We start from the raw sequence: 12,543 nt of genomic DNA, 5'->3' as shown, positions 1-12,543 counted from the left end.
CAAGGCAAACAATGTGTTTTAATGCAATATCTTGTACATCAACATTTCAAAATCCCTGATGGACAAAATAGTAACAGTTTCAAACAAGACTCGTGGGACTCACCTCGTTTGCCTCACCTGAATCCCAGCCTTGGATTCTGAGCCAGGATCCTACTTCAAGTCTGGCTAGGTCTGGAGTCCGTATCCTCAACCTCCCACCCCGCCAGCCAGCATGAGACTCAGAACTGTGAAGGCAGGCACTCAAGGCACAGCCCATTTGTGAGCAGAGAAGACCTGAGGATCCTTCTCAAAAAGCTCTGCCGGCTAAGCCAGGTGAGCAGAATCGGCCAAAACAACCTTCTGCCTGCTCCAGGGCTGAGTGGCCTCGGGTGGAGAGGGAGGTGGGGCTGGGAGGCAGGAAGCCGGCACTCCCAAGCCCATTCCTGACCCAAAGCCAAACCCAAGGCAAGAGCCGAAGGCTGCAGAAGGATGTGGTTCAACAACCAGGCCGCTTGGCTTCCTCTCAGGCCTTGGGCCTCTCCCACCTTCTGCCCTGGCTACAAACCTCTGATGTTGACATCTTTGTACTAAAGGGAGAGCTGAGGTCCAGGCGAGAGGGACGCACTGCTGAACGTGGGAGCAGGGCTGGAGCCCAGGCCTTCCAGGGACTCAGGCTGGGCCGCGCAGCTGTCCTTTCTGCCCCTGGAGAACAGCTTCGGCTCCTTCTCTATGTGTGTTTGGGGGCAGGGGGTGGGAGGAGAACTTTCTAGGGCTTTATGTCCATCAAGAGGCTGAAGGTTTTAAAGAGCAATTTCAAAGGCCTGGAGGGGCAGGGGCTGCAATTTGAAGCTAGAATTTCCAAGAGAGAAAGGGAGGCTGGGGAGTCCTGAAAGGGGTCCTGGGTGCTGGGGTGGCAGTTCTGGGCCCTCAGTTCAGACTGAGTGGTTCTGGGAGGCTGATCCTGGAAGTGCCCTTGTCACACTGATCCCTTTCCTTCTCCTGAGCCCCCCCAGCCCCTCCCACCAGGCCTGGCTTCCTCCCTGGGGAGGGGCCAAGACAGCCAAGGGCAGGGGCCTGAGGCTGGGGAGGGGAGGGGAGGTCTGCCTCCTGCTGTGTAAATGGAGCTCTGGGAGGTTGAGTGACTTGCCAAGGTTCACACCCAGCTTTGCTGGACCTGAAGCTTACACCCCTCCAGAACCAAGCAGGCTCCTTTTTCAAAGGGAGGATGGGTCTCCCACCCAGGATCCCCTGGATGCTTAGTAAATGCTAATTCCTGGGCTCCTCTCAGTTAAACAAGAGCCCAGGTGAGCACACACAAACCTCTCCGGTTATGGACAAGCTGAGATGCAACAACCACTCAGGTGATGGAGAAAAGAGAAAGGAGGCAGGTGGTGCAGCTGGAAATCCCTAAACGGGAATAACACCGTGTTAGTGAGAGAGGGCTGGATCCTCCAGTAAATTTCAAATGAAACAAACAGCACAGAATGTCTTCTATTGTAATAGAGGCGATAATTCAATACTAATGATGGTATACTAACAACCTGTTAAATATTCTTGGGCTCCAAGAAGCAGGGCGAAGCCGGCTAGGGCGGCAGGGGTTGGGGTTCACGCTGTTCTTTTCCACCGTAAGAAGTTCGCCCCCCCACCCCACCCCACCCACCCACAAACCCTCGCTCCGCTCTGATCCTGGCGCAGCGCTCTGCACCACCCGAGGCTTTGCTTTCGCTGGGTCCGGGATTCAAACCCAAGCCTAAAACCTCGCCGACCAGAAACGGTCTCTGCTTTGCCAGATGCACGTCGGCCCAGGGCCCGGCCACTCAGGACTCGCCGGCGGGCAGAGCAGGATACAGACTTTCCTGCGCCGGGCCGGTCCCACGAATCCTGGCCCGGAGTCTCATGGCCTCTAACAGGCCCTGGAGGGGAGTCCCGTTGACCCAAGGTGGGACCTCGGGTGCTCCGGAGATGAAGTTCCTCCGGAGGTGACGGCGCAGGCCCAGGACTTGAGAAGCAGGGGTGGGGTGAGGGTGGAGAGGGGGACAGAGTCTCCCGAGGTGCCCAGAGCAGGAACATGCCCAAGCTGGGGGCTGGCAGGGAAGGGTCCTCCTGATTTACGCCCGCCCCCTTCCACCAAAGGAAAATGAACTACCGCAGGGCTCGGCCCCGCTGCGGGAGGCGCCCATTTCAGCGGTCGCCGAGCCAGGGCGGGGGCCTGTCGGCTCTGGGCCCCTCGGCGCCCGCCCTCCTGCCTCCCCGACAGCTTGCAGCCGAGCCGGGCCCGCCGTCCCCGGGGAGCCGCCCGTCCTCGCCCCCAACTCAGCCGGCGGCGGGGCCGCTTCCAATCTGCCGGCGGGCGCAGGGGGAGAGCGTGGGGAGCCGGCGTGAGGCCACCGCCGACTTCGCCCGAGGGAGAAGAAAGTTTCTGCTCTGCCCGGCCGCGCGGGGCTTCCCCCGGCTGGGTCTCGGGTTTGGGGGAATACGGGCGCCTCATTTTCCGCTGCGGTCTCGGACGCTGAGCTCGACGCGGGGCCCGGGTAGTTTTCTAGGGGCCCGTGGGGAGGAGAACAGGAGCGCGCGGGCCCTCCTCGGAGGCCTGGGCTCGGTCCGGGCTTGGGGCCGGCGACGGGCGCCTGGGGTACGCGGGCGAGACTGAAGGCCCGCGGGCTCCGCTCCTTCTGCCCTTTGACCGCTGGCCCGGATCGCGATCCCGGGGGTCGTGTCAAGAGGATTGAGGCCCGGGACGCGCAGAGCCCGGGCACCGGAGGCCGACCCTCAAAAGACGCGGAACTAGACCGTGGCGGAGTGGGGAGGGCAAGGGGGCGCGTTATTCACAATGAAAACACCGCGTTTCCAGCGCTGCCTTGAAAATACATCCCAGGGCGAGCTCCGGCTCAGCGTGGACTAAACATGGACGTTTGCAGACGTCTACACTCGCCCTCGGAAGCTCTTGCGCATTCCTGTTCCGAGGTACAAAGACACCCGACCCCGGGCCCCCGGGCCACAGGAGGGGCTACAGGCGGGGGAGGGGGCCCTGCCTTCTTTGTGCGCTGTGCCTCCTCCCTCGGACCACGCGAATTTATCGAGGTTCCCCCAACGTCTCAGACACGATCTTCCCACGTTCTCCACCCTCGTCCCACAGTGAAGCCATCATTCCGGCCCCTTCTCGGGACAACCACCAGGCTTTCCCCACCTCTGCCAGGCCGCGGGGTCCTAAGAGGGCAGAGACAGGGCTGCAAATTGTCCTACATTCGAAACATCTAGAACCCAACGGAAACGCCCGAAAACAATGCAACTTAAATTAAAATCTTTCCCCCATCAGGACAGGGCTTCTCCACACGCACTCCTTTCTCTGCTGGTTTTAGTCCCTCTCTGTCGCTGGAGGAATAAAAAAACGGGGGTGGCGAAGAAAAACGATCTATGACAGCCCCACGGACGAATAATTTGAATAATTGTGGGAAAGGGTCGGGGAAAAGTTTACAAACCTCCCATCCCAACCCACCGGCCGCGGCAGCCGGCCCCGGACCCCTCCCCGCCGGCCCGGCCCCCCCTCAGCTAATCACCCTCATTAGGAGCCTCATCACCGGCCTAATGAAAGCAAACCGTGTGGAAATCGCCGGTAAACAGTTGGGTCTGTGCTGTAATTAATTCAGTGTCTCTTTTAATCAAACTGAAAGGGAATCGGCCAGCGGCTTGCGGAGCTGTGACATCACCCCCAAAATCGGCCAGAGCCAATCAGCTTTATCACTCCGGGGACACGTGGGCGAGTCTCCTTTAAAAAAAACACACACACACAACATAACGAAAAAAAAGAAACAAACAAACAAAAAAAAACCCAGCCCCAAAGTAAAAGTGACACAAGTTCATTTTTTAAAGGAAGGGGGGGAGGCGAAGGCGCGCGCGCGGAGGACCGGCTGAGAGCTGCAACCACTGAGCAGGGAGGCGCTGTCCGCGGTGCTGACGGGCCCCCGGAGCGGAGGGACAGCGGAGAGAGGAGCTCCCAGGCCAGGTGGAGCGTCATGCGCCGCGGGCCGCCGCCGCTATCCGCGGTGCTGACGCCGCCAGGTGCGCTTCGTTCCGCCGGCTGGTAGCCCGCTGCTTGCTAACTGCGGTGTTGACCCAGCTGCCTTCGGCCACCGCTCGCCTGGAGGACGCGTGCGGTTTGGATTTTTCAAAAGCCGTTCTTTATTTAGATCCCAACATCCTCGCATCTCTTCTGTGCCAAAGGAGCGCTCAGGCCGTCCGTCTCCCCCTTTGCTCTCCCCAACTTGTCGCACCCTCCCTCCCATTCCTCCCTGACACTCCCACCACCCCCCCTCGGCTCGACTGCTCGGCGCGATGCTGCAGAAGACGCGCTGAGCCCTTTTGGATCTAATGCGCAGAGGAGGTTGGCCCAGTGCTCCTGGGCTCCCCCAAGGCTGAACTTCGTCCAAGGTGCCCGTAGGCTCCCTGCCCGCCTTCCCCATGCCAGCCCGCAGCTAGGGGCAGGGGCAGCGGCGGCTGGGGTTGGGGGTGGGTGGGGAGCTTTTGGGGAGGACAGGTCGCAGCTTGGCTATGGAAGGCTCCAATGGCTTTGGGATCGACTCCATTCTTTCCCACCGTGCGGGCAGCCCCGCCCTTCCCAAGGGGGACCCCTTGCTTGGGGACTGCCGCTCACCCCTGGAGCTGAGTCCGCGCTCGGAGAGCAGCAGCGACTGCTCTTCACCGGCTTCACCAGGAAGGGACTGTCTGGAGACGGGTGCCCCTCGGCCTGGAGGGGCATCGGGTGCAGGTTTGGACTCCCACCTGCAGCCTGGGCAGCTCTCGGCCCCAGCCCAGTCACGCACGGTGACCTCCTCCTTTCTGATCAGGGACATCCTTGCCGACTGCAAACCACTCGCGGCCTGTGCACCCTATTCTAGCAGCGGGCAGCCTGCCGCCCCTGAGCCGGGGGGCCGTCTTGCAGCCAAGCCCGGGGAGGACTTTAGAGACAAGCTGGACAAAAGTGGCAGCAACGCCTCATCAGACTCCGAGTATAAAGGTAAGAAAGCGAGAGGTGAAAACTTGGGGGGCATCTGTATTTCTAAACGCTGGCATTAAAACTTGAGTGCACACACGCGGGGGCTATGCACATGCTCGCTCGGAGCTCCCCCAAGGCTCCGGCTGAGCAGTCGCTCTTATCTGAACCTTTCAGCCATTCCCATGGCTAATGCCTTTGAGCAACAAAGAGTCCAATGGAGAGGGTGTGGAGAGGAATACTGTTTGCCCCAGGAGAGATTGCCCCCGAAATGCACAAAGGAAACTTTCCAAACTTCAGCTGGGTCCACCCTTCCAGGGGTACTGGTGAGCAGGAGCAGGTTCTTATCTGGCCGGTGGCTAACTGAGAAAAGACCTTGCGGAAATAACGGAAGACCCAAAGGGTTCTGTTTGAATGCCCTTTTGTAAGAGTGAAAACCTAGCAGGAAATTTCAGCTGGAGCTCTGAGAACAGTCAGAATTTTCCATCCTTTAATCTGAATTTTCAGAGGGGAGGAGAAACTGGACTTTTCTCCCATTGGGCCCAGTGGGATCTGGGCCGTGGGAGTCACACAAAAGAAATGCTCGGATTCAAAGTAGAAACAGGCGGCAGGTGTCTGGCTGGAGGCAGGTTCACAGGCCTGGTCGAGAGGGGCCCTGCACCCACACCCACAGTTCTCACTGCATTTGATTTTTAAGTGCATTGAGCAATCAATTTCAGGTTGTGTGGGACCCCAAGGTTCCCGAGTGACCAGCCCCATTCCCCTATATCGGGATCTTTGCCCCCTCACTTGTCTTTTCACCTCTGTGAACCTTTTCGTTGTTGTTCCCTTTTCATCCCATCGTAACCAGGGAGCTGAGATGGAGGTTAAGAGGGAAGGGGAAAGGGAAGAAAGAAAGAAAGAAAGAAAGAAAGAAAGAAAGAAAGAAAGAAAGAAAGAAAGAAAGAAAGAAAGAAAGAAAGAAAGAAAGAAGGAAAGAAGAACAGGAAGAAGGAAAAACGGCATTCTCTAATTTTATTTCTTGCCTCCCCCCCCCCCCCCACTGCCATGACTTTAGTTCCTGGTGGAGGCCAGAGGCGCACAGTCAGGACATGGCCGGGGAAGGAGTGTCAGAGCTCCTTCAGGAGCCTTCAGGGCTCTCTCAGGGACAGAGCCCAGTGTCCCATCCTGCAGAGAACGAGGGGCTGGCAGCGGCTGTTCAGAGCTCTTTCAGCCTGATAATTAATTCCTGGATCCCTTTTCACAAGACAAAACTTCCTTATAAAGGTAACTGCTCGATTGTCTTGGGGCCCTGCGCCTCCTGGCCCCTATTTATGCTAAGTCTTCACAGAAATTTAGGCAGGCTCATTTAACACTCTCCTTCTGACCAAGAATTCGTTCGTGTGTATCCCTGGCCTCAAACTGAAACTCTGCAGCTCACTGTCGTCTGCTTCCCCATGAGCAGCCGGCTGCCAGGCCACCTTCGGCCTTGCTGGGCCAGCCGTGCCTAGAAAAACGGGCGGGTGGAGCTCCTGCACCCAGGAAGGAGGTCCACAGACATGTGGCCCAGAGACCCCTGCTTCTCCCCCTGGGGGCTGTTTAAGGAGGCAAAGAACACTTGCCCTGGAGAAAGACAGACATAGAAGAGCGAGAAAAGCAACATAAATATATATTGATAACGATGTTTTTTTATCTGTAATTCTCAACAACACACCCCAGCTTTGTGGTTAGAGTGAGGGGCAAGAATCCCGGACCGGATGGTAATGGCTGCTGCTGCTGGTGGTGAGAGAGTTTGGCTCATCTCCTTTTATTTCTTTGCCCGTAGGTGGGATTTTGAGGAGAGGTTTCATTTAAGATAATTGGAATATCAATTTCCTTCTCCTGTCCCTGATGATATCTGATCAAGGAGGTGAAGAGGGCCTGCTGTCCCCATATCGCTTAAATAGGTTTAAGAGCCGAGGGAGGCGGAAGGTCTCCGGGACCCCCACCCCTGGACACTGCCGCCTCTGCACCTCCAAAGCCCGGGATGAGAAAGGGTGTGGGGATATCCACCGCCCGAGTCAATGTCTGGAGGTTTCTTAAACGTGGAGGCGACTTTTTCAGGGCTGAGTTAAGAAGCCCGGCCAAGAGTCAGACACACGGAGCGAGCCTGGTGGGCACCTTTCCATCCACCTTCCAAGCTAAGGGTCATTTTCTCCAAGGAGGGCATGGAGGGACGGCCAGTTCATCCCAAGTTTCTGGTACCGAAAGCTCCTCAAGAGGAGCTCAAGCTTTTGAAGTAAGGCGTCTGCGGCAACTCGAGCTGCTGCAGCCAACGTCTGCGAAGGAACCCAAGCGGCTCTTTGCTCCAAGCAGGCGCCTTAGCGGGCCTGGGGCGGAACTCGGGGGCGTCGCGCTGCGGCCTCCAGACTAGGGTCTGCGGCCCAACCGGGTCAGCCTGTTCTGGAAGTGGAGGCTGAACGGCGCCGACCGCGCATCTGCAGGCTGCAGACTGCGCAGGAGAGGGATTAGAGAAAAACCCCCGCTCTTCCTAACACCGAAACTCAACGCGCACCCCCCCCACCCCCGCCCCCACCTCAGACCTCAGCCCCGGGAAGTGGGGATTTTCACAGATCGTCAGTCCCCGCAATTGGGTCAAATTTGTAAGGTTTCCACATTATCAGGGTTGAGGTTCGGATAATTGTTTCCCTGCACTTGATTAAACTTTACCTGCCGGCGTAGACAGAACTCATCTCCCCCACCCCAACACACCTCCCGAGGTGGCCAGGCGTCCAGGGGCCGAGCCCAGGAGGGCAGGCTTCTCCCCAGAAGCCTCTCCCTGCTAGCCCGCCTCGCCCGCAAACCGATGTCTTTCCGCTTGAAAAGTGTCACTCCCTAGTGGTTCAATTAACCGGATTATTGTTTCCTACAGAGAGAAATCAACTCGCATTCAGCTGAACCCTGTCACTGCAAACGCCACGCACAATGAAACTCACCATAAAGGAAAATAAAGCGAGATTAAGAGTAGGGAAGCCGCAGCCCCAGCCGCCAATTTGGGGGCAGTGGTCTCTTTGGTTAAATCGTCGCTTTAGGAGGTAGAAGGAGGGAGATCGCTGAGCTTGTTCCATCAAGTTCGCTTCGGTGCCATCAACCCCCCTCCCCCATCAAAAGTGTTTGGGGAAAAGAAACCACCTTGTCGGGTCCCATCTTTGGGCCTCAGGAGTGGGGACCCTGCTGGGGTGTCCCGACCACCACGCGGAGATCGTGGGAACCACAGCGGGCCCCGTTCGGACAAGGAAACAGGCCTCAGCGATGAACGCATCGAAGAGCAAACGCGGGGCTTATTTTTCCAAGGGCTTTGCCCTCCCAGATCCCTCGCGCGCGGCCTTCTGCGCTGCGTACTTTTGTTGTGGCTTAAAAATTGGGGAAACCATCATTATAGATTCGCATCCATATAGTGGCCAGGCCATATGTGGGTACAGTTATTTGTTCTTCAGGATAATGATTCGTTCGGGGGTGAACAGCTTTTTGTCCCTCCACGCGGGTGTTTCTCCCCACACTCCAGCCCTCAGCTTCCTCTCTTCCCGGCCCGGATGTGGCCAGAGAATCCGGGCGCAGATGCAGAGCACAGGCCCGCACCCCTGAACACGCACCGGCGCAGCCCACCCGCTGAGATCCCTGGGTCCCCTCCCCTGGCAATTCACCCGGTTGCTCCGTTTATTCCTCCGCGGAGTGCGGCAGGAAGAAAACGGCTTGAGCTCTCGCGCTTTGGGTTATTTCTCCTGGGGCGTCAGTCCTCGTTCCGGGGGAGGGGGGGCTCCCTGCGGCTGTGCCGCGCTTGAGTGCGCCGGGGCCACAGCCTTCAAGAGCCGCGTTTACACGACCGCGACCGACCAGCGGCCGCCGGGGCAGGAGGGACGCCAGGCCTGGCCTTGACGCGCCGCTGTGTCTCCGCAGTGAAGGAGGAGGGTGACCGCGAGATCTCCAGCTCGCGGGACAGTCCCCCGGTGCGCCTGAAAAAGCCGCGGAAGGCACGCACCGCCTTCACCGACCATCAGCTGGCGCAGCTGGAACGCAGCTTCGAGCGGCAGAAGTACCTGAGCGTGCAGGACCGCATGGAGCTCGCCGCCTCGCTCAACCTCACCGACACGCAGGTGAAGACCTGGTACCAGAACCGCAGGTGAGGCCGGGCTGCGGGGTGGAGCGCGGAAGGGGCCCGTCTCCTTTCCTAGGTGCCCCTCCATGGGACAAGGCCACGGCCTGACGCTCAGGCCCCTGAACTTTCCTTATTCTGTAAAAGTGGGGAAACTGAGGCCCTGAGGAGAGAAGCCCTTTCCCAAAGGGCGCAGTGAAGGAGACAGGACGAGACCCGGTCTCCAGCGCCCAGTCATGCCCTCCAGGACAAGTGGACAGACACATGGGCACCCTAGCCAGGTCCTGCCATCCCCACCCCAGCAGCTCTAGCCCCATTCTTGAGGCCTCTGAGTTCTCCCAGTGGAAGCCCGAGGCCAGGGGAGGGGTGGTGGCCTGTGTCCAGAATGTCTTTTTTGGGAGGACTAGTGGGCAGCCCCGGGCTGATGTAGCCCAGCCCGGGCAGCTGCGGGGGAGTGGGGTGGGACGGGGTGCGGGGGCTCAGAGCTCTCCCAACCTCTCTGGCCTCCTCAGCCTTTCTAGCACCCAAACCGAGGCGAGAAGGGGCCCCGCCCCAGCTCCCCTGGGAACTTGATTTGGGGCGCTGGTCGTGAACGTGGTATGTTCTGAATTCCTCCCTAACATATTCACAGGATGAAGATACACGTATACATACACACACACATCCACACATGCAACCCGTAGTCAGACACTGACACTCACATCGGCACAACTCACAGTCACACGAAAGCATTCATACCTACAGTCACTTCCACACTTTTAGCAGAGGCCAGAATGGTGCTTTCCATAAACAAGCCTCAGAACACATCGCCCCATCAATAATAAATACCGATTACTGCTCCCGGCATCAATAATTAAGGCCAGTTACGGTAATTACACAATTATGATGATGATGAATAATTCAGGGAGGGAAGCGGGGTTGGTGTGGCTGAGCTGGCCTCGGTGGGACCGCGGTGGGACCGCGGTGGGCTGGCCCAGCCTCCCGGCCAGGCGCACCGTGGGGTCCAGGCTGCAGCTCTGGAGAACGTGGCCTCGACTTCCTTGCGTCCCCCAACCCCGGCCGACACTCCGCCGGTGGCTTCCTGATTTCTGGGCGAGGCAGGCTGCAGGGCTCGCCCCAGGCCTCGGACCTGGGTTCTGCGGCGAGTGTGTGCGCCCGGTGCGTCTTCTCCGTTTGCCGTCTCTGGCCCACGTATTTCGCAGACACGCAGCCAACCTCGGCCGTACTGGCCTCCGCCCCGCGGGGAGTGCCGCTGGGAGAGACATCCGCTCCCCTGTCCACCGCTATCTAGCGGACAGGGGGCTAGTACGGCCGAGATTGGTAGCGGACCTCCGGGCCCCAATGTCCTCTCCAGGGGGATCTCGCCTTCCTCAGGCCTCCCCAGGGTCGGATACAAAAGCAGAGCTCCAACTCCAGCTCTAAGGGCCCCGTCAGCGGTCCCCTGAGCAGAGTGTGCAAGGTTAGAGCCTGGGCTTTGGGGTCAGACAGCCTGGCTTAGAACTTGGGCTCTACCACTTTCGAGACCATCTGGGAAAATGCCACACACCTCAGTTTTCTTATCTGTAAAATGGGGATAAATGGCTATGGAAGGCAGGTGGAAGGGAGCCAATGTGTATAACACGTGACAACAGTGCCCGGCGCTCCGTTATTAACAAATTAGTGTGATCCCTCTCGGCCCCTGGCAGGTGCTCTGGACCATGCATCCTGAGGGGCAGGGATCTCGGGGTGCCACAGCCCTGACCCCGCCTTACGCATTGATTTCGGTCCCTAGGACTAAATGGAAGCGACAGACGGCTGTCGGGCTGGAGCTGCTGGCGGAGGCAGGCAATTACTCGGCGCTCCAGCGGATGTTCCCGTCGCCTTATTTCTACCCGCAGAGTCTAGTTTCCAACCTGGATCCCGGCGCCGCGCTATATCTGTACCGCGGGCCCAGCGCTCCGCCGCCCGCCCTGCAGAGACCTCTGGTGCCCCGCATCCTCATCCACGGACTCCAGGGTGCCAGCGAGCCGCCCCCGCCGCTGCCCCCACTGGCCGGCGTCCTCCCGCGCGCGGCGCAGCCTCGGTGAAGCGGCCGCTGCTCCCCGGGGCTCCGCGCCTGCCCCTTCCGCCTGCCTCTAGGAGGGCGCGGGGTTTCAACACCTCTTCCCCGGGGCCCCTGTCCGGCTCTCCCTGGCGGCGCCTCAGCCAGTGTCCCCCAAGGGCCAAATGCCAAGTCTACTGAGGCCCGGACCTCTCCCCCGGCCGCTCCATCCGGGGCCCACTTCCACCCGCGGATGTATATACATTACACCCTCTCTCTCCCCCGGCCGGCTTCCCTAGGCGCCTCCTGGCTCCTCCCGGGAGCAGGCGGGGGCGACCCCCATGCTGCACTCGCTCCCGCATCCCCGTCCGTGCTCCAGCTGTCCATCAAACCCCCTCCCCGCACCCCTGACCGGCGGAGGGGTGTGGAGCCCCCCACTCCGAGCGCCGGGATCGGCGCTGAGCTGTACATACGGTGTGCAAAGTGTATATGAAGTTATTTATTCGTGACCTATGAGCCCGTGACCGTGTCCGTGAATCAGTGAGTCTGTGGCCTGCGCCCTACCCCCTCTCAGGCGGGGCAGGAAGGGGCCCAGGGGACTTGCCCACCCACCCCGACCCTCCAGCCCCCACCTTCAGCCGCCGTCGGGGCAGCCAGGCTCCTCGGGTTCTCTCTCTTTTTTAAATGTTGAAATAAACTTCTTACAAATGACCAGGCGCCTGTCCGCGCTCAGACCTTCTTTCCTACGCTTCCTTAAGATCCATTTCCCCCTCCTGGGACTCGGTTTCTTTCCATCCTAAAGGAAATACTTGTGTCCCCTCTCTTTCTTGGCGCTCTGGTCGCGGGCAGGGCCCCGACTGGACTCCCGGGGCGTTGGCAGGGGTCTCCCCTCCCCGGCCTCAGTCTTCCCATCTCTACAGTGAGGCAAGCCCGCCGCTCCCCGCCTCCCCCTGCCTCTCCATCTGGTTCCTTGCTACTCCCAGCCGGTCCCGGGGGCCGGGGTGGGGGTCAGCGCCTGGACTCTCGGCTGCGGGCCGGCTGCGGTGCCCTCGCTGAGCCGGCTCATCTGGCCGCAACAAGGGCGCCGGCAGCTGGTGACCGGCCCGTCGGGCGCGGGCCGACAGATGGGCTCCGAGACTGCTCCCCCCGTCAGCCCGTCAGCCCCTCCGCCCTGCGCCCCGGCCGCGCTCCGGCTCCGGACGCTCTCGGGCGCCGAAGCGGCTCCCCGCCCCACGCCAGGTAGGACCCGATGAGCCTTCTCTGGGAACCTGACGCCACAGCGGGTACCCGCACTCCCGCAGTTTCTCCCTTCCCCTTGACCCCGGGAGTGCGTTGGAGTGAGACGCAGAAAGAGCCAAACCCCAGCGTCTACCTCAGACCCAGCCTGTGGCGCCAGGATCTCAGGGGAGGGGTTTAACTCTGGAGCTCGACCGGAGGCCTCCA

The 12,543-nt window shown here is 59.9% G+C and overlaps 1 protein-coding gene and 1 long non-coding RNA gene across 2 annotated transcripts in view; one reads left to right on the top strand and one right to left on the bottom strand.

Moving 5' to 3' along the window:
- LOC148754936 (uncharacterized) overlaps positions 1-539 on the bottom strand; it is a 113,845-nt gene extending 113,306 nt beyond the window's left edge. Inside the window, exon 1 of the long non-coding RNA XR_016019389.1 lies at positions 104-539. This is a non-coding gene — a long non-coding RNA (uncharacterized LOC148754936). The remainder of the gene's footprint in view (positions 1-103) is intronic.
- A 3,241-nt stretch (positions 540-3,780) lies between these two features.
- On the top strand, positions 3,781-11,835 carry BARHL1 (BarH like homeobox 1). Its single transcript, XM_019728905.3, has 3 exons — positions 3,781-4,993; positions 8,885-9,107; positions 10,852-11,835. Exons 1-3 carry the CDS (start codon positions 4,528-4,530, stop codon positions 11,144-11,146), a joined length of 984 nt encoding a protein of 327 aa, XP_019584464.1. The 5' UTR covers positions 3,781-4,527; the 3' UTR covers positions 11,147-11,835.
- Positions 11,836-12,543: the final 708 nt, after the last annotated feature.

This window comes from Rhinolophus sinicus, chromosome 16, assembly GCF_057876585.1.
Source record: "Rhinolophus sinicus isolate RSI-liver-muscle chromosome 16, RSI-T2T, whole genome shotgun sequence".
Classification (NCBI taxonomy): domain Eukaryota; kingdom Metazoa; phylum Chordata; class Mammalia; order Chiroptera; family Rhinolophidae; genus Rhinolophus; species Rhinolophus sinicus.
Note: the sequence above shows the minus strand (reverse complement) of the source record. Positions and strands in the feature narration are given on the sequence as shown.

Excerpts from the sequence above, each read along its gene's own strand:
- BARHL1 (XM_019728905.3), top strand. The coding sequence starts at position 4,528 with ATGGAAGGCTCCAATGGCTTTGGGATCGACTCCATTCTTTCCCACCGT. Across the intron at positions 4,994-8,884 it reads ATCAGACTCCGAGTATAAAG|TGAAGGAGGAGGGTGACCGC; the intron begins GTAAGAAAGCGA and ends GTGTCTCCGCAG. Across the intron at positions 9,108-10,851 it reads ACCTGGTACCAGAACCGCAG|GACTAAATGGAAGCGACAGA; the intron begins GTGAGGCCGGGC and ends TTCGGTCCCTAG.